General features: G+C 45.2%; 1 protein-coding gene across 8 annotated transcripts in view; it reads right to left on the bottom strand.

The window, feature by feature from the left end:
- Positions 1-22136, bottom strand: part of il1rapl1a (interleukin 1 receptor accessory protein-like 1a) — a 402960-nt gene that overhangs the window by 5928 nt on the left and 374896 nt on the right. For 6 of the 8 annotated variants that reach the window (XM_052522242.1, XM_052522249.1, XM_052522243.1 and 3 more), the window contains 2 exons: positions 6244-6389; positions 1320-1466 (listed from right to left, as the gene is read on the bottom strand). In XM_052522242.1, the coding sequence (XP_052378202.1) occupies positions 1320-1466; positions 6244-6389 (293 nt within the window). The remainder of the gene's footprint in view (positions 1-1319; positions 1467-6243; positions 6390-22136) is intronic. The other 2 variants (XM_052522250.1, XM_052522247.1) reach the window with 1 other exon arrangement.

Here is a 22136-nt window from a genome sequence, read left to right on the forward strand (position 1 = left end):
GAGAGTGAGAGAAAGGGCACGAGAGAGACACAGAGAGAGAGAATAGGAGAGGGCAAGAGCGATGAAGAGAGAATGATAGAGAGAGAGGAAGAGGGAGAGAAAGAGGGAGAGAAAGTCAGGGAGAGGGAGAAACGTTGGGAGAAGAAGCAGGAAGTGAGAGACACACTGACCATCTAAGCACTCATCATGACACACACACATGCTAGAATTCTATTTCTAGATTCAGTCTAAGTGACTCACATGTGCAGGGCTGAAACAGACAAGTAGTCCAAAATACCTAAAAACATGACTCACTCAAAAACATGTGAAAAGAACAGATAATCATTTCCAAATGTCACAATGATCTCCCAAAACAAAACATTTCCTTTGCACCGACCCTCCTCAAAATATGTGTTTGGGTCGTCCAGGGAGGAAATCCGGCTTTTTCAGACGCTCGTTGAAGCAGGAGAGAGAGGCTTGAGGCTCGATAGAGGGGCCAAACACAGACCGGTTGAAATAACAACACCTCAAACACCTCAACCACTACCACAGCGCTAGTCACAAATAGCTTGATTACATGGTAATCCATTCAAATGGATTCTAACGGATGAAATCACAAATGGCCATGACTCTACTTCAATGTAGAATTCCAGAATAAAATGTTGAGAAGAACCTATCAAAGGATTGATAACAAACACTGTATGAAAACAAGACCAACAACAACAACCAGCACAAACTAGGACAGAATTAACTGTTTCTGGGAGAAGAAGAAAAGTTGGTCTCCCACTTCAGTTTGTTGGTGGACTTTTTCCTTTGATTGGGCAGGATGGGAGTTGGCCCAGTCCCAGCCTCACAGCACCCCGTCCCAAAGCAGACAGCAGTTATCTGCTGGTCCACAGGGGAGGTTGGGCATTATTCCATGACATATTGAGACTGATCCCTCTCTAAATGGAGAACAAATTGAAAATCTGTCTCCCCTCTTCCCCATGCATCCTTAGAGTGATGCAGTGGGCTGGGTGTCAGTGAGGTGTGTGTGTCGGTGTGTGCGTGTACCTGAGAACCTGTTATTGCTGCAGGCTCTGACTGCTGGGTCTCCACCCCCAGGATAAGACCAGTAATGGCTTTCATAGAAACGACCGATTCAACAACCGTCAAAGCACACGCACGCACACTCACACACAGTAGTTGATAAAGGATATTATGAGAGATAGAGAGACGGGAGGGAGAGTTAAAAGAGGAAGACAGAAAGATTGGTAGAGAGCAGGGGGGGAGAAAAGAGAAAGTGAGACAGGGAGAGAAACACAACAGCCATCTATTGGTCTGAGGTTCTGAGCCCTTACCTCCATCCAGGTCGTCGCTGCCGAAGTGTCTCCTGTAGAAGAGCATGAGCTCAATCTTATAACACTTATACAGAGAGATGAGGAAGAGCAGCAGCAGCAGGATGGCTCCCAAACCACCAGCCAACTCTACCGTGTACATCAGCTCTGCTGAGAGAGAGAGAGAGAGAGAGAGAGAGAGAGAGAGAGAGAGAGAGAGAGAGAGAGAGAGAGAGAGAGAGAGAGAGAGAGAGAGAGAGACAGAGACAGAGACAGAGAGAGAGAGACAGAGAGAGAGAGAGAGAGAGAGAGAGAGAGAGAGAGAGAGAGAGAGAGAGAGACAATGTAATTAAAACTATTGAGTCAATCATGATTCCCAACACCATCATCATTGTATGTGTGTGCATGGTTCGTATGGGGCTGTTTGCATCTGGTGCAGAGTAATAGAGTCGTCCCTGGTCTCTCTGCTCTGCTCTGAGCCATGCAACACATCCACAGGGAAGAGATAGGGGGATTATGATGAGTTGGAGGAAAGAGAGGGAGAGAGAGAAAGGGATGATCTAAAATTGGGTTCATTGTCTCGGACAACCATGACACAAACAGGGTATAATTGGGTTGAGTGACACTGCATTACAATGTGGGATTTCTCACGGGATGAACATTGATGGAGGGAATGTGTTTTCATTGGCAGTAAAAGAAACAGAAAATGCTTTTCTCCCCGATTCTCTCCACTGCTCCCCAAGTCCCCTGTCTATCTCAACTCTTTCTTTCTTTCTCTCCTCACCTCTTTCTTTTCACCACACTTTCCCTATCTCCCCCTTCTACATTTTCTCTCCTATTTTCTCTCCCTCTCTTTGTTTCTTTCTGGCCTCTCCTTTGTGTCTCAATTGATTAGTAACCTTCATTCTTATATCAACTTCTCTTCATTTCCCTGACACTCGTTCTCCTCATCCCTCTCTTCCTCTTCCTCTCTCCCTCCTTCATTCCTCTGGCATACAGATGAGGAAAGCCTCCTCAGACAGAGCCCGCCTCCCTCCCTCCCTTCTTCCTTGAGCAGAAATCATAAATACTGCATCCTGGGAGGAGAAACATGAAATAAACATCAGGATAATCATTAACATGACAGAGATAGAGAGAGAACGAGAGAGAGAGAGGATGGAGGGAGAGAACACTGGAGAGAACACTGGAGAGAACAGAGGGAGAGAACACTGGAGAGAACACTGGAGAGAACACTGGAGAGAACAGAGGGAGAGAACAGAGGGAGAGAACACTGGAGAGAACACTGGAGAGAACAGAGGGAGAGAACACTGGAGAGAACACTGGAGAGAACAGAGGGAGAGAACACTGGAGAGAACACTGGAGAGAACACTGGAGAGAACAGAGGGAGAGAACACTGGAGAGAACACTGGAGAGAACAGAGGGAGAGAACACTGGAGAGAACACTGGAGAGAACACTGGAGAGAACAGAGGGAGAGAACAGAGGGAGAGAACACTGGAGAGAACACTGGAGTGCTTTGAGAGACTAGTCAAGGACCATATCACCTCCACCCTACCTGACACCCTAGACACACTCCAATTTGCTTACCGCCCAAATAGGTCCACAGACGATGCAATCTCAACCACACTGCACACTGCCCTAACCCACCTGGACAAGAGGAATACCTATGTGAGAATGCTGTTCATCGACTACAGCTCGCATTCAACACCATAGTACCCTCCAAGCTCGTCATCAAGCTCGAGACACTGGGTCTCGACCCCGCCCTGTGCAACTGGGTACTGGACTTCCTGACGGGCCGCCCCCAGGTGGTGAGGGTAGGCAACAACATCTCCTCCCCGCTGATCCTCAACACGGGGGCCCCACAAGGGTGCGTTCTGAGCCCTCTCCTGTACTCCCTGTTCACCCACGACTGCGTGGCCACGCACGCCTCCAACTCAATCATCAAGTTTGCGGACAACACAACAGTGGTAGGCTTGATTACCAACAACGACGAGACAGCCTACAGGGAGGAGGTGAGGGCCCTCGGAGTGTGGTGTCAGGAAAATAACCTCACACTCAACGTCAACAAAACTAAGGAGATGATTGTGGACTTCAGGAAACAGCAGAGGGAACACCCCCCTATCCACATCGATGGAACAGTAGTGGAGAGGGTAGCAAGTTTTAAGTTCCTCGGCATACACATCACAGACAAACTGAATTGGTCCACTCACACTGACAGCGTCGTGAAGAAGGCGCAGCAGCGCCTCTTCAACCTCAGGAGGCTGAAGAAATTTGGCTTGTCACCAAAAGCACTCACAAACTTCTACAGATGCACAATCGAGAGCATCCTGGCGGGCTGTATCACCGCCTGGTACGGCAACTGCTCCGCCCTCAACCGTAAGGCTCTCCAGAGGGTAGTGAGGTCTGCACAACGCATCACCGGGGCAAACTACCTGCCCTCCAGGACACCTACACCACCCGATGTTACAGGAAGGCCATAAAGATCATCAAGGACATCAACCACTCGAACCACTGCCTGTTCACCCCGCTATCATCCAGAAGGCGAGGTCAGTACAGGTGCATCAAAGCTGGGACCGAGAGACTGAAAACAGCTTCTATCTCAAGGCCATCAGACTGTTAAACAGCCACCACTAACATTGAGTGGCTGCTGCCAACACACTGTCATTGACACTGACCCAACTCCAGCCACTTTAATAATGGGATTGATGGGAAATGATGTAAATATATCACTAGCCACTTTAAACAATGCTACCTTATATAATGTTACTTACCCTACATTATTCATCTCATATGCATACGTATATACTGTACTCTACATCATCGACTGCATCCTTATGTAATACATGTATCACTAGCCACTTTAACTATGCCACTTTGTTTACTTTGTCTACATACTCATCTCATATGTATATACTGTACTCGATACCATCTAATGTATGCTGCTCTGTACCATCACTCATTCATATATCCTTATGTACATATTCTTTATCCCCTTACACTGTGTATAAGACAGTAGTTTTGGAATTGTTAGTTAGATTACTTGTTGGTTATCACTGCATTGTCGGAACTAAAAGCACAAGCATTTCGCTACACTCGCATTAACATCTGCTAACCATGTGTATGTGACAAATAAAATTTGATTTGATTTGATTAGATATGATTTGGAGAGAACACTGGAGAGAACAGAGGGAGAGAACAGAGGGAGAGAACACTGGAGAGAACACTGGAGAGAACACTGGAGAGAACAGAGGGAGAGAACCCTGGAGAGAACACTGGAGAGAACACTGGAGAGAACAGAGGGAGAGAACAGAGGGAGAGAACACTGGAGAGAACACTGGAGAGAACAGAGGGAGAGAACACTGGAGAGAACACTGGAGAGAACAGAGGGAGAGAACACTGGAGAGAACGAGAAAGAGAACACTGGAGAGAACACTGGAGAGAACACGGGAGAGAACACTGGAGAGAACACTGGAGAGAACAGAGGGAGAGAACACTGGAGAGAACACTGGAGAGAACACTGGAGAGAACACTGGAGAGAACACGGGAGAGAACACTGGAGAGAACACTGGAGAGAACAGAGGGAGAGAACACTGGAGAGAACACTGGAGAGAACACTGGAGAGAACAGAGGGAGAGAACACTGTTTAAAATTATGTTCTCTCCCACAGTCAGTGAAATGGAACTGGACTGGCTACAAAGACACACACACACACAGACACACACACACACACACACACACACACACACACACACACACACACACACACGCACGCACACACACACACAGACACACACAGACACACGCACGCACACACACGCACGCACGCACACACACACACACACACTATGTAAATGTATGCAAAACGTACTCGTCTGTTGGGAAAAGCAGAGGAGCTATTTGCTGCTTAAATAACCATCAAATTAGCTCTTTTTGCTAAGTGACAACCATAAAGAGAGCCCGGAACAAGTCATGCCAGAGAAGGAAGAATAACAGTGCAGCCGTGCGGACGAATGTAAGAGACAACAACAACAGGAAAAGGGAAAATGTAATGAAACGGAGTGTAAACCCAAATTGATTGCTACGGTGGCAAACACAAAGGAGCTCTGAACCTAACACAGACTGGTGGGTGGGAAGACTGAATGAGAGAGAGCGGGAGGGACAGGAGGAAAATTAGAATGGGGTATGGATGGAGTGATGGAGAGAGAGAGAGGGAGAGGAGGAATATTAGAAGGGGGTATGGATGGAGTGATGGAGAGAGAGAGAGGGAGAGGAGGAAAATTAGAAGGGGGTATGGATGGAGTGATGGAGAGAGAGAGAGGGAGAGGAGGAAAATTAGAAGGGGGTATGGATGGAGTGATGGAGAGAGAGAGAGGGAGAGGAGGAAAATTAGAAGGGGCTATGGATGGAGTGATGGAGAGAGAGAGAGGGAGAGGAGGAAAATTAGAAGGGGGTATGGATGGAGTGATGGAGAGAGAGAGAGGGAGAGGAGGAAAATTAGAAGGGGGTATGGATGGAGTGATGGAGAGAGAGGGAGAGGAGGAATATTAGAAGGGGGTATGGATGGAGTGATGGAGAGAAGGATGGATAGGAGGAATACTGGAAGAAGGGTATGGATAGAGAGATGGAGAAAGAGAGAGAGTCCCTGATCATCTTCTGGAAAACATCTGAAACCCTTCCAATTTGAAGAGTATCCTAAATAACTCTCACTATGCCCCTCAATACTTTGAGGGAAAAAGTACTTTATATGATTGCAATGTGATGTCACACCTAGCTATCTAAAGATGAATGCACTAATTGTAACTTACTAAAATGTAAATGTAGGGAGGAGAGAGACATATGCTGTCTGGGCTATAAAATCATCAGCTAAATGACCTAGAAAATGTGGTTCACCTACACCCCATTTGGAGAGTGTTTTGTGCATTATGGGTGTGTGAGAGAACCCTTCCTTACCTCTTTTGGAGAGTTGGATGCTGGCCTGCCGTCTCCCGTTGCCGTTCTCTACATAGCAGGAGTAGTTTCCCAGGTCCCCCTCCTCCACCAAGGGGATCGTTAAGGAGATGGCCACTTCCTGTTCCCCCAGGTGCTCCCGTACCACCCTGCAAGACAAGAGCAAAGGATCATCAATGGAGTGGATGGCAGTCTCTGTGGGAGTAGTCACGAAAGGTGACTGAGTTGATAAATACTGTGTTGAAAGGCAGATGAAGTCATTCATGTTTCCTACTAACTCTGGTGGACATGTCTCCTCAATTAATAACCTAACAGTCTCGAGGTTAGGGGGACCATCCAGTAACCGGAGGGTTGCTGGTTCCAATACCAGGTCTGACCATTGGCGGGGCTGATTGACTTGGTGTGATGAGGACAGAAAGTATTGAGTTTGTAACGGGCTGTAATTACGGCCTGGGTGATAAAAGCATGGATTACTGTAAATGAGTATATTTAGTCTGAAGCAAGTACAGGAATGCTATGTTAATCCTCCCAAATGCTCCAAACATCAGACAAATTCAAATCAATAAGGGTGCTTCTTCCTGGGAATTAAAAACCAAACAACAACGTCGGGAAGATAATCTTTTTATAGCAGCTGCCATGGAAACGGAGGGGAAGGAGAGAAAGTAATATTCCATAAAGTAAATTAGTGTCCCCCACTGAGCTGGTGGAGGCTGATGGAGAAGAGAAGGGAGACATGAAGCTCCCTCGTTCTTCACACACTGCTACTTAGCCTACTTTTACAGGACCCTCAGTACATAGAGGCACGCACGGGAAAAACTGGTGAGAGACGGACTGTTTGTATGTGGGGTTGTTTGTGTGAGAGAAAGGGAGTGTGTGTGTGTTAATGTGTGTGCGTATGTTTGTGCATTAATGACTAGCCTGTGCATTTGAGCACTGGGGAGAAAGAAAGTGAGAGAAAGAGAGGAAGAGAAACAGGTAGGGAGAGAGAGAGAGAGAGAGAGAGTGGTAGAGAAGATCACTGAAATATCTCGGAAATACTCTCCCCAGAAATTATCTCTGAAATACTCTCCCCAGGCTCTTGGTGAGCACATACAGTAAGGTGGTTGTTCGAGATGTTTGTAGCCTGTAATTGAGAATGCATTGTGGGCTTTGTGGACGTGGTTGGGGGTGCAGCCTCTTTGAAGATCCAGTTTCCATAGTAAAACAGATTACCTGCCAATGGAGAACATTGCCGCACCACGACGACACTTTGAACACCTTCCGCGTTAAAAAAGTAAGCCACACAGTAAACCACAAGCAGTAAGTAAGTAAGAATTTGAAGAGGGTAGCAGGTCCTAGATCTGTTCCTAATGGGAAACTTATACCCAGACTAAACTAGGCTGGGGAAAGTGAATGGGAGTTAGATAGGGATTGAATGGTACTATACTGGGTCTGGCTGATGTTATCTAAAACCCTGGAGGAAGCAGAAATCAGCGATAGATTTTCATTACTGCTCTGCTGGGGCTCTATTCTAGACTGTCAGGAAATACAGGCAGGGCTCTTATGCTCAAATGTTACATTAACTTCAGCTGCGCAATGTTACCATTCTCATATCTAGTTAATACAGAGGAGTTGTGGCATGAGCTACAATTGTAGGTCTATGTTGAATGAACATTTCTGCCACTTCATTTAGGACCCCTGCCCTCTCTCTCTGGTATCCTGGTTCTAGATGTCTTGCGCATGACAATGACCCAGTGGCAACTCGTCATTCAGGGCAGGTGGGGCAGAGCATTTTTTTTTGCACCCCAAAAAATTGCTTGCCTGTTTTGCATGTTATGCAAACAATGTAAAAGAAAAATATATATAATTGGGTTAAAGCCACATACAAACATGGTCTCATTTTAGAGTAAGGCCGCTCCAAAATGCAGGTGTTTAAGCCTAGCTCAGTGCTTTCTGTGGTGGTGGGGCAAGCCAGCAGAAAATATGGAGCGTTGCGCCATGATTGGCTCAGTGTTCTATCACTCATGGGGACACTACATCACTGCCAAGTCTAAGGGTAGAGCTTGAAAATTCAAGCTGCTTGGGTGCTGCCCATAGAGTTACATTAGAAGTACCCATCCAAGAAGGCTCAAGGTCATTGGCCACAGATAAAATGACGTCAAATCACGTTATAGCGACTTCCGGTGCCGACTGAGATGGCCGCCTCGCTTCGCGTTCCTAGGAAACTATGCAGTTTTTTGTTTTTTTACGTGTTATTTCTTACATTAGTACCCCAGGTCATCTTAGGTTTCATTACATACAGTCGAGAAGAACTACTGAATATAAGATCAGCGTCAACTCACCATCAGTACGACCAAGAATATGTTTTCCGCGACGCGGATCCTGTGTTCTGCCTTACAAACAGGACAACGGAATGGATCGCTTGCAGCGACCCAAGGAAACGACTACGAAAAAGAGGGAAACGCGGCGGTGTTCTGGTCAGACTCCGAAAAAGGGCACATCGCGCACCACTTCCCAGTATTCTTCTTGCCAATGTCCAGTCTCTCGACAACAAGGTTGATGAAATCCGAGCAAGGGTGGCATTCCAGAGGGACATCAGAGACTGCAACGTTCTCTGCTTTACGGAAACATGGCTTACTGGGAAGACGCTATCCAGGGCGGTGCAGCCAACGGGTTTCTCCACGCATCGCGCGGACAGAAACAAACATCTCTCTGGTAAGAAGAGTGGCGGGGCGTATGCCTCATGACTAACGGGACATGGTGTGATGAAGGAAACATACAGGAACTCAAATCCTTCTGTTCACCTGATTTAGAATTCCTCACAATCAAATGTAGACCGCATTATCTTCCAAGAGAATTCTCTTCGATTATAATCACAGCCGTATATATCCCCCCAAGCAGACACATCGATGGCTCTGAACAAACTTTATTTAACTCTTTGCAAACTGGAAAACATTTATCCGGAGGCTGCATTCATTGTAGCTGGGGATTTTAACAAAGCCAATCTGAAAACAAGACTCCCTAAATTTTATCAGCATATCGATTGCGCAACCAGGGGTGGTAAAACCTTGGATCATTGTTACTCTAACTTCCGCGACGCATATAAGGCCCTGCCCCGCCCCCTTTCGGAAAAGCTGACCACGACTCCATTTTGCTGATCCCTGCCTACAGGCAGAAATTAAAACAAGAGGCTCCCACGCTGAGGTCTGTCCAACGCTGGTCAGACCAAGCTGACTCTACACTCCAAGACTGCTTCCATCACGTGGACTGGGACATGTTTCGTATTGCGTCAGATGGGAATATTGACGAATACGCTGATTCGGTGTGCGAGTTCATTAGAACGTGCGTCGAAGATGTCGTTCCCATAGCAACGATAAAAACATTCCCTAACCAGAAACCGTGGATTGATGGCAGCATTCGCGTGAAACTGAAAGCGCGAACCACTGCTTTTAATCAGGGCAAGGTGTCTGGCAACATGACTGAATACAAACAGTGCAGCTATTCCCTCCGCAAGGCTATTAAACAAGCTAAGCGTCAGTACAGAGACAAAGTGGAATCTCAATTCAACGGCTCAGACACAAGAGGCATGTGGCAGGGTCTACAGTCAATCACGGACTACAAGATGAAATCCAGCCCAGTCACGGACCAGGATGTCTTGCTCCCAGGCAGACTAAATAACTTTTTGCCCGCTTTGAGGACAATACAGTGCCACTGACACGGCCTGCAACGGAAACATGCGGTCTCTCCTTCACTGCAGCCGAGGTGAGTAAGACATTTAAACGTGTTAACCCTCGCAAGGCTGCAGGCCCAGACGGCATCCCCAGCCGCGCCCTCAGAGCATGCGCAGACCAGCTGGCCGGTGTGTTTACGGACATATTCAATCAATCCCTATACCAGTCTGCTGTTCCCACATGCTTCAAGAGGGCCACCATTGTTCCTGTTCCCAAGAAAGCTAAGGTAACTGAGCTAAACGACTACCGCCCCGTAGCACTCACTTCCGTCATCATGAAGTGCTTTGAGAGACTAGTCAAGGACCATATCACCTCCACCCTACCTGACACCCTAGACCCACTCCAATTTGCTTACCGCCCAAATAGGTCCACAGACGATGCAATCTCAACCACACTGCACACTGCCCTAACCCACCTGGACAAGAGGAATACCTATGTGAGAATGCTGTTCATCGACTACAGCTCGGCATTCAACACCATAGTACCCTCCAAGCTCGTCATCAAGCTCGAGACCCTGGGTCTCGACCCCGCCCTGTGCAACTGGGTACTGGACTTCCTGACGGGCCGCCCCCAGGTGGTGAGGGTAGGCAACAACATCTCCTCCCCGCTGATCCTCAACACGGGGGCCCCACAAGGGTGCGTTCTGAGCCCTCTCCTGTACTCCCTGTTCACCCACGACTGCGTGGCCACGCACGTCTCCAACTCAATCATCAAGTTTGCGGACGACACAACAGTGGTAGGCTTGATTACCAACAACGACGAGACGGCATACAGGGAGGAGGTGAGGGCCCTCGGAGTGTGGTGTCAGGAAAATAACCTCACACTCAACGTCAACAAAACTAAGGAGATGATTGTGGACTTCAGGAAACAGCAGAGGGAACACCCCCCTATCCACATCGATGGAACAGTAGTGGAGAGGGTAGCTAGTTTTAAGTTCCTCGGCATACACATCACAGACAAACTGAATTGGTCCACTCACACTGACAGCGTCGTGAAGAAGGCGCAGCAGCGCCTATTCAACCTCAGGAGGCTGAAGAAATTCGGCTTGTCACCAAAAGCACTCACAAAGTTCTACAGATGCACAATCGAGAGCATCCTGGCGGGCTGTATCACCGCCTGGTACGGCAACTGCTCCGCCCTCAACCGTAAGGCTCTCCAGAGGGTAGTGAGGACTGCACAACGCATCACCGGGGGCAAACTACCTGCCCTCCAGGACACCTACACCACCCGTTGTTACAGGAAGGCCATAAAGATCATCAAGGACATCAACCACCCGAACCACTGCCTGTTCACCCCGCTATCATCCAGAAGGCGAGGTCAGTACAGGTGCATCAAAGCTGGGACCGAGAGACTGAAAAACAGCTTCTATCTCAAGGCCATCAGACTGTTAAACAGCCACCACTAACAGTGAGTGGCTGCTGCCAACACACTGTCATTGACACTGACCCAACTCCAGCCATTTTAATAATGGGAATTGATGGGAATTATGTAAATATATCACTAGCCACTTTAAACAATGCTACCTTATATAATGTTACTTACCCTACATTATTCATCTCATATGCATATGTATATACTGTACTCTACATCATCGACTGCATCCTTATGTAACACATGTATCACTAGCCACTTTAACTATGCCACTTTGTTTACTTTGTCTACACACTCATCTCATATGTATATACTGTACTCGATACCATCTACTGTATGCTGCTCTGTACCATCACTCATTCATATATCCTTATGTACATGTTCCTTATCCCCTTACACTGTGTATAAGACAGTAGTTTTGGAATTGTTAGTTAGATTACTTGTTGGTTATCACTGCATTGTCGGAACTAGAAGCACAAGCATTTCGCTACACTCGCATTTAACATCTGCTAACCATGTGTATGTGACAAATAAAATTTGATTTGATTTGATTTGATTTGATATCTACAGTACTTTGATTGGACTGATCATGTCAGCGTCATACTTTCAAAATCTTAGCTAGCAGTCTCATGAATCAAGTCAATCTACTGGCAAATCCTTTTCAATCCTTGTCATATGAAGAGAAATGATGAAGCGAAATTAAAGATAAAACCTATCGGTGCTCATCGGCCATTAGACATAAACATTACACAATAAGTTGAAAATTCCACAATGAGGGGTTTGGAAGGAATCAGTGGCTAACTGCAAGTATTGCAAAGCAATCATCAGCTTGCTAATCAGTGGATTAGCTGTATAGTCACAAATCTAAGATTAAGGGTCTCTTTTCTTAGTTTAAAATGATAAACATTCAACATTGGCCATGCTGTCAATGAAGCATGTCAATGACGCAACAACTGTTAACTTGGAATTGCAAAATCTGATGTCAGTGAGTTCAAGACAACTGGGATCTCGGGGAAAACGAGCTACGACTGGGAAAATACGTTCGAGCTACGACTGGGAAAATACGTTTTGAACTTTCATCCAACTCGGAATAGTAACTCGAGAACGCTGGCCTCTTTCTAGAGCTACAGCCCTGAAGATCACTGATGACATCAGGATTATTTATTTTTTTGGAGTTCACAGTTGTCTTGAATTCACCATAAATCCAGAGAATGCCAGACTTTAATGACAAAGTTTGATCACAAAATTTGCCCATGAAGGACCGACGCACAGCACAACATGGTGAGTCCAAAAATGTCTTGTATGCTGCTGCATAAATTACATAATACGCCAGGGAGATATGAATACTGTAGCTAAGAAAATAATACTAAGTGTATGTTGTGTAGTAACCTGTTAGTAGCCCATGTGCCTCACCCTAATAATTTGGTCCTCTTCCCCCTTATAATTCATTCCCTTTATGCATTCAGTTGTGCAACTGACTAGGTGTCCCCTTTCCTTCTATTCATTTCATCCAACGCCCACCTGCCAACCGGGTGTGAACCGAACAGAACCGGCTCAATACCCCATTGATCCCATCGCAATAAATTGCTGAGGCATATTTGTTTGGCTAATTTATCTCTCTTTTTCTCTCCTCCACCCTCTCTCTCTCTCCCTTTCTTTCTCTCTCTCTCCTTCTCCCTTTCTCTCTCTTTTTTCCCCGCTCTCTCTCTTCTCTCTCTCTCTCTCTCTCTCTCTCTCTCTCTCTCTCTCTCTCTCTCTCTCTCTCTCTCTCTCTCTCTCTCTCTCTCTCTCTCTCTCTCTCTCTCTTCACTCTCTCTTCACTCTCTCTCTCTCTCTCTCTTCTCTCTCTCTTCACTCTCTCTCTCTCTTCACTCTCTCGCTCTCTCTCTCTCTCTCTCTCTCTCTCTCTCTCTCTCTCTCTCTCTCTCTCTCTCTTTCTCTCTCTCTCACACGCACACATGCACGCACACACACACACACACACACAATGCTAATGCCTAACCATGCATGATATTATAACAACAATAGCCCTGTCGCCATCTGCGGCACAAATAATTTTTTATTGGCCTGCGTTTCCATAGAAATGGAACTTGTTGGAATCAATAGGCAGGAATCTTTAAATAGAACCCTGGTGGGTTTGTGGGTTCTGAAGTTCATCTGCTGATGCATTAGTAATAGACATGCAAGCCAGGAGAGTGTGGGTGGGTGGGAGGCTCGCCTGAAGTAGAGGCAAAACTTTGGAAACACATCCACGTCCCTGTAGCAGTTGAATGGAAGATACTTTGGCTGGAGGGCCTAAACACAAACAGTACAAGAATTTTAATGATTTATGTTCTATTTATTTGGTCACTTTAACAAGATACTTACCATTTGGGAGGTTTCTCTCACTCTCTATATCTCCCTCCTGCAAAATTGTTGAACCCCTTCTACCTTTTACACCCCCCCCCCCGTTATGAAAAAAAACATGAATTTCATGTGATCACGTGATCTTAGGTGAAGTTAATGTGATAACGTGTCAACATGTAAAAGCAACATGAAACTACATGCAGTTGCAAGACAAAGTATGTGATTCCTTTGTTAATTGGAGTCAGGAGTAAGCTAACCTGGAGTCCAATCAATGAGACAAGATTGGAGATGTTGGTTAGAGCTGCCTTGCCCTATAAAAACACTCACAAAATGTAAGTTTGCTATTCCCAAGAAGCATTGCCTGATGTGAACCATGCCTCAAACAAAAACGATCTCAGAAGACCTAAGATTAAAGAATTATTGACTTGCATAAAGCTGGAAAGGGTTACAAAAGTATCTCTAAAAGCCTTGATGTTCATCAGTCCATGGTAAGACAAATTGTCTATAAATGGAGTCAGTACTGTTGCTGAGTGGCCACCCAGAGTGGCCACCCTGCTGTTCAGCAAAAATAGTGTCAACAAACATGATCACTTAGTGTTGACTTTTCAATATAACTACACCAGGGATTTGAACTCACAACCTCTAAATTTTTGGGACGCTAATCTTTCTGCAAAAAGTCTGTAGCATTCTCAGAAGTCTACAGATCGATCACCTACAATACATCTTAGCACTTAGCAAAAGAGTGCTATCTGCACTGTGGGAGGAGTTGCAATCTACTGCAAAGACAGACTGCAAAGTTTTGCCATACTTTCCAGGTCTATGTCCAAACAGTTCGAGCTTCTAATTTAAAAAACTAATCTTTCCAGAGATAAGTCTCTCACTGTTGCCACCTGTTATAGACCCCCCCAGCTCCCAGCTGTGCCCTGGACACTATATGTGAATTGATTGCCCACCATCTATATTCAGAGTTCGTTCTGTTAGGTGACCTAAACTGGGATATGCTTAACACCCCGGCAGTCCTAGATGCCCTCCATCTCACACAAATTATCAACGAACCCACCAGGTAAACCCTAAATCCATAAACATGGGCACCCTCATAGATACTATCCTGACCAACTTGACCTGCTAATACACCTCTGCTGTTTTCAATCAGGATCTCAGCGATCACTGCCTCATTGCCTGCATCCACTATGGGTCTGCAGTCAAACGACCACCCCTCATCACTGTCAAACGCACCCTAAAACACTTCTGCGAGCAGGCCTTTCTAATCGACTGTCCCGGGTATCCTGGACGGAGATTTACCTCATCCCGTCAGTCGAGGATGCCTGGACGTTCTTTAAAAGTAATTTCCTCACCATCTTAAATAAGCATGCCCCTTTCAAAAAATGTAGAACTAAGAACAGATATAGCCCTTGGTTCACTCCAGACATGACTGCCCTCGACCAACACAAAAACATCCTGTGGCAGACTGCAACAGCATCGAATAGTTCTCGCGATACGCAACTTTTCAGGGAAGTTAGGAACCAATACACACAGTCAGTCAGGAAAGCAAAGGCTAGCTTTTTCAAACAGAAATTTGCATCCTGTAGCTCCAAAAGGTTTTGGGACACTGTAAAGTCCATGGAGAATAAGAGCACCTCCTCCCAACTGCCCACTGCACTGAGGCTAGGTAACACTGTCACTACCGAAAAATCCACGATAATCGAGAATTTCAATAAGCATTTCATTTTCTCGAATGATTGCCTCGCCTGGTTTACCAACTACTTCTCTGATAGAGTTCAGTGTGTCAAATCGGAGGGTCTGCTGTCCGGACCTCTGGCAGTCTTTATGGGGGTGCCACAGGGTTAAATTCTTGGACCGACTCTCTTCTCTGTATACATCAATCAGGTCGCTCTTGCTGCTGGTGAGTCTCTGATCCACCTCTACGCGGACAATACCATTCTGTATACTTCTGGCCCTTCTTTGGACACTGTGTTAACAACCCTCCAGGCAAGCTTCAATGCCATACAACTCTCCTTCCGTGGCCTCCAATTGCTCTTAAATACAAGTAAAACTAAATGCATGCTCTTCAACCGATCGCTACCTGCACCTGCCCGCCTGTCCAACATCACTACTCTGGACGGCTCTGACTTAGAATACGTGGACAACTACAAATACTTAGGTGTCTGGTTAGACTGTAAACTCTCCTTCCAGACCCATATCAAACATCACCAATCCAAAGTTAAATCGAGAATTGGCTTCCTATTTCGCAACAAAGCATCCTTCACTCATGCTGCCAAACATACCCTCGTAAAACGAACCATCCTACCAATCCTCAACTTCGGCGATGTCATTTACAAAATAGCCTCTAATACCCTACTCAACAAATTGGATGCAGTCTATCACAGTGAAATCTGTTTTGTCAGCAAAGCCCCAAATACTACCCACCATTGCGACCTGTAAGCTCTCGTTGGCTGGCCCTCGCTTCATACTCGTCGCCAAACCCACTGGCTCCATGTCATCTACAAGACCCTGCTAGGTAAAGTCCCCCCTGAAACTGGAAACACTTATCTCCCTCACTAGCTTTAAGCACCAACTGTCAGTGCAGCTCACATATTACTGCACCTGTACATAACCCACCTATAATTTAGCCCAAACAACTACCTCTTTCCCTACTGTATTTAATATTTATTTATTTTGCTCCTTTGCACCCAATTATTTTTTATTTCTACTTTGCACATTCTTCCACTGCAAATCTACCATTCCAGTGTTTTACTTGCTATATTGTATTTACGTTGCAACCATGGCCTTTTTTTGCCTTTACCTCCCTTATCTCACCTCATTTGCTCACATCGTATATAGACTTGTTTGTACTGTATTATTGACTGTATGTTTGTTTTACTCCGTGTGTAACTCTGTGTTGTTGTATGTGTCGAACTGCTTTGCTTTCTCTTGGCCAGGTCGCAATTGTAAATGAGAACTTGTTCTCAACTTGCCTACCTGGTTAAATAAAGGTGAAATAAATAAATACAATTTCTCTGCGGCTGACCATGCTTTCCTCCTGGCTTCCCCAACCCCGGCCAACAGTTCCACACCCCCCGCAGCTACTTGCCCAAGCCTCCCAAGCTTCTCCTTCACCCAAATCCAGAATGATGATGTTCTAAAAAGAGCTGCAAAACCTGGACCCGTAAAAATTAGCTGGGCTAGACAACCTGGACCCTCTCTTTCTAAATTATCCATCGCAATTGTTGCAAACCCTATTACCAGTCTCTTCAACCTCTCTTTCGTATCGTTTGACATACCTAAAGATTGGAAAGCTTTCGCGGTCATCCCCCTCTTCAAAGGGGGTAACACTCTAGACCCAAACTGATACAGACCTATATCCATCCGTCCCTGCCTTTCTAAAGTCTTCGAAAAGCCAAGTTAATAAACAGATCACTGACCATTTCGAATCCCACCGTACCTTCTCTGCTGTGCAATCCGGTTTCCGAGCTGGTCATGGGTGCACCTCGGCCACGCTCAAGGTACTAAATGATATCATAACCGCCATTGATAAAATACAGTACTGTGCAGCCGTCTTCATCGACCTGGCCAAGGCTTTCGACTCTGTCAATCACCACATTCTTATCGGTAGACTCAACAGCCTTGGTTTCTCAAATGACTGCCTCGATGACTGTTCACCAACTATTTCTCAGACAGAGTTCAGTGTGTCAAATCAGAGGGCCTGTTGTCCGGACCTCTGGCAGACTCTATGGGAGTACCACATGGTTCAATTCTCGGGCCAAATCTTTTCTCTGTATATATCAAAGATGTCACTCTTGCTGCGGCTGATTCCCTGATCCACCTCTAACGCAGACGACACCATTCGGTATATGGCCCTTCTTTGGATACTGCGTTATCAAACCTCCAAACAAGCTTCAATGCCATACAACACTCCTTCCGTGGCCTCCAACTGCTCTTAAACGCTAGTAAAACTAAATGCATGCTTTTCAACCTTTCGCTGCCCTCACCCGCCCGCCCGACGAGCATCACTACTCTGGACGGTTCTGACTTAGAATATGTGGACAACTACAAATACCTAGGTGTCTGGCTAGACTGTAAATTCTCCTTCCAGACTCATATTAAACATCTCCAATCCAAAATAAAATCTAGAATCGGCTTCCTATTTCACAACAAAGCCTCCTCCTTTACTCACGCCGCCATTACATACTGACTATCCTACCGATCCTCGACTTCGGCGATGTCATTTTCAAAATAGCTCCAACACTCTACTCAGCAAACTGGATGCATTCTATCACAGTGCATATTCACCGCCAGACCCACTGGCTCCAGGTCATCTATAAGTCTATTCTAGGTAAAGCTCTGCCTTATCTCAGCTCACTGGTCATGATAACAATACCCACCTGTAGCACGCACTCCAGCAGGTATATCTCACTGGTCATCCCCAAAGACTACACCTCCTTTGGCTGCCTTTCTTTCCAGTTCTCTGCTGCTAATGACTCGAAAGAATTGCAAAAATCGCTGAAGCTGGAAACTTATATTTCCCTTACTAACTTTAAACATCAGCTATCTGAGCAGCTAACCAATCGCTGCAGCTGTACATAGCCCACCCAATCTACCCACCTCATCCCCATGTTGTTTTTAATGTACTTTTCTGTTTTTTTGCACAAAATATTTCTACTTACACATCATCATCTGCACATCTATCACTCCAGTGTTAATTTGCTAAATTGTAATTACTTCGCTACTATGGTCTATTTATTGCCTTACCTCCTCACGCCATTTGCACACACTGTAAATAGACTTTCTTTTTAACTATTGTGTTATTGACTGTACGCTTGTTTATTCCATGTGTAACTCTGTGTTGTTGTTTGTGTCGCACTGCTTTGCTTTATCTTAGCCAGGTCGCAGTTGTAAATGAGAACTTGTTCTCAACTAGCCTACCTGGTTAAATAAAGGTTAAATAAATAAAAAATATATAACCATTGAAATCATTTATTCATTTCAGCAATTTTGGGGTTTTCTGTGTAGTTGTCTAATGTTGGTTGTGCATATTATTCTGTTTTAATGATACTCCTGAATCACATATATAAATATACTAGATTTTCTTGAGGGTATTTAAAAGAAATCTGAGTGTAGGAATACAGGTGAAATCAATTATTTACGCAGACATGTTGGCATAGCAGCAAGATCCAAATTCTGTGAACCCAGAGGTTGCGAGTTCAAATCTAATATGCTGAAAAATAAATACTGTATAAACATACACAATATAATCATTTGTGTCAAATATGTAAATTGAAAAGACGATGATGTTCAGTTGACATCCTAATGACTCAATGTTTGCACGGCATCACCATGTGAAATACTGTGTATCACCACGTGTGAAGTGTTCCAAAACCACATGTGAAATACTGTGTATCACCACGTATGAAGTGTTCCAAAAACACATGTGAAATACTGTGTATCACCACGTGTGAAGTGTTCCAAAACCACATGTGAAATACTGTGTATCACCACGTGTGAAGTGTTCCAAAAACACATGTGAAATACTGTGTATCACCACGTGTGAAGTGTTCCAAAACCACATGTGAAATACTGTGTATCACCACGTATGAAGTGTTCCAAAAACACATGTGAAATACTGTGTATCACCACGTATGAAGTGTTCCAAAAACACATGTGAAATACTGTGTATCACCACGTATGAAGTGTTCCAAAAACACATGTGAAATACTGTGTATCACCACGTATGAAGTGTTCCAAAAACACATGTGAAATACTGTGTATCACCACGTATGAAGTGTTCCAAAAACACATGTGAAATACTGTGTATCACCACGTATGAAGTGTTCCAAAAACACATGTGAAATACTTTGTATCACCACGTGTGAAGTGTTCCAAAAACACATGTGAAATACTGTGTATCACCACGTATGAAGTGTTCCAAAAACACATGTGAAATACTGTGTATCACCACGTGTGAAGTGTTCCAAAAACACATGTGAAATACTGTGTATCACCACGTGTGAAGTGTTCCAAAAACACATGTGAAATACTTTGTATCACCACGTGTGAAGTGTTCCAAAAACACATGTGAAATAATGTTTAACATGTGCAAAAAAATCTGCAAGGTTCTTTATCACCCCCTACTTTCTATACATCTTCTCCCACCCCTTGTCTCTCTCTCTCGCCCTGTGTGTGTGTCCGTCCCATTGAGGATGTGTATGGTGATCAGGGTAGTGAAGCCAGGGCTGTAAGTGCGGGCCTAGGGTAATGGCGGCATGGACAATAAGGAATGCATGATCAAATACTGATCCGAGATCTGGCTGCATTATTAATAATTCTCCCTTTAGAACCCTGTTGTCGTAGTTACAGTAGTCTGTCAGGCAAGAGAAGATGTGTGTAAATTTGGCCTGCGCTCACGAAGAGTCAACCTCAGCTGTCACTTTCACTAGCTAGCCATCAAGACAACCAGCTAACTAGCCACCAAAATGAAGCCTAGAGGAATTCATGTTTATCTGTTGGGCTTAGGTTATGGTTTGTCATGTTTGCTAGGTGCAGATAATCACAGGTGTTCCTATTGTTAGACAGCTTTGCTGTCGTGTTAGGGACTAAGATGCCAGCGCAGTGGAGCTCATAAGCTGAGTCGGATATTTGTTTACATACCCAGCTAACAAGTTGCTTGTTTTGTCCTGTGTCTACCAATGCAATTCATTTGGAAACTGTCCCAGCTTTGTAACTAATCAGCTAACATTGGCGAACTCTGTAGTTAGTCTGTCAGGCAAGAAAGCAAGAGTTGATTGGAGGAAAGAGAGAGAGAGAGAGTGTGTGTGTGTGTGTGTGTGCGTGTGTGTGTGTGTGTGTGTGTGTGTGTGTGTGTGTGTGTGTGTGTGTGTGTGTGTGTGTGTGTGTGTGTGTGTGTGTGTGTGTGTGTGTGTGTGTGTGTGTGTGTGTGTGTGTGTGTGTGTGTGTGTGTGTGTGTGTGTGGAATAGAAGGCGTGTAACTGTTTCACACAATTTATTATGGAAACCCCATATTAAGAAGAGAGTTTGTGTATGTTGAGAGAAATAAAGAGAGGAATGAAGAGAGAGACAGTGTGAGAGGGAGAGAGTGTGAGAGGTAGAGAGAGACAGTGTGAGAGGGAGAGAGAGACAGTGTGAGAGGTAGAGAGAGAGAGTGAGAGGGAGAGAGAGACAGTGTGAGAGGGAGAGAGAGACAGTGTGAGAGGGAGAGAGAGACAGTGAAAGTGGTGTTGGGGGTAAAACATATGACATTATAAAATCCATGTACACAAACAACAAGTGTGCGGTTAAAATTGGCAAAAAACACACACATTTCTTCACACAGGGTCGTGGGGTTAGACAGGGATGCAGCTTAAGCCCCACCCTCTTCAACATATATATCAACGAATTGGCGCGGGCACTAGAAAAGTCTGCAGCACCCGGCCTCCCCCTGCTAGAATCCGAAGTCAAATGTCTGCTGTTTGCTGATGATCTGGTGCTTCTGTCACCAACCAAGGAGGGCCTACAGCAGCACCTAGATCTTATGCACAGATTCTGTCAGACCTGGGCCCTGACAGTAAATTTCAGTAAGACCAAAATAATGGTGTTCCAAAAAAGGTCCAGTCACCAGGACCACAAATACAAATTCCATCTAGACACTGTTGCCCTAGAGCACACAAAAAACTATACATACCTTGGCCTAAACATCAGCGCCACAGGTAACTTCCACAAAGGTGTGAACGATCTGAGAGACAAGGCAAGAAGGGCATTCTATGCCATCAAAAGAAACATAAATTTCAACATACCAATTAGGATTTGGCTAAAAATACTTGAATCAGTCATAGAGCCCATTGCCCTTTATGGTTGTGAGGTCTGGGGTCTGCTCACCAACCAAGACTTGGGACAAATGGGACAAACACCAAATTGAGACTCTGCACGCAGAATTCTGCAAAAATATCCTCCGTGTACAACGTAAAACACCAAATAATGCATGCAGAGCAGAATTAGGCCGATACCCACTAATTATCAAAATCCAGAAAAGAGCCATTAAATTCTACAACCACCTAAAAGGAAGCGATTCACAAACCTTCCATAACAAAGCCATCACAAACAGAGAGATGAACCTGGAGAAGAGTCCCCTAAGCAAGCTGGTCCTGGGGCTCTGTTCACAAACACAAACACACCCTACAGAGCCCCAGGACAACAGCACAATTAGACCCAACCAAATCATGAGAAAACAAAAAGAGATAATTACTTAACACATTGGAAAGAATTAACAAAAACAGAGCAAACTAGAATGCTATTTGGCCCTACACAGAGTACACAGCGGCAGAATACCTGACCACTGTGACTGACCCAAAATTAAGGAACGCTTTGACTATGTACAGACTCAGTGAGCATAGCCTTGCTATTGAGAAAGGCCGCCGTAGGCAGACATGGCTCTCAAGAGAAGACAGGCTATGTGCTCACTGCCCACAAAAATGAGGT

The sequence above is a fragment of the Oncorhynchus keta genome, chromosome 7, assembly GCF_023373465.1.
Source record: "Oncorhynchus keta strain PuntledgeMale-10-30-2019 chromosome 7, Oket_V2, whole genome shotgun sequence".
Classification (NCBI taxonomy): Eukaryota; Metazoa; Chordata; class Actinopteri; order Salmoniformes; family Salmonidae; genus Oncorhynchus; species Oncorhynchus keta.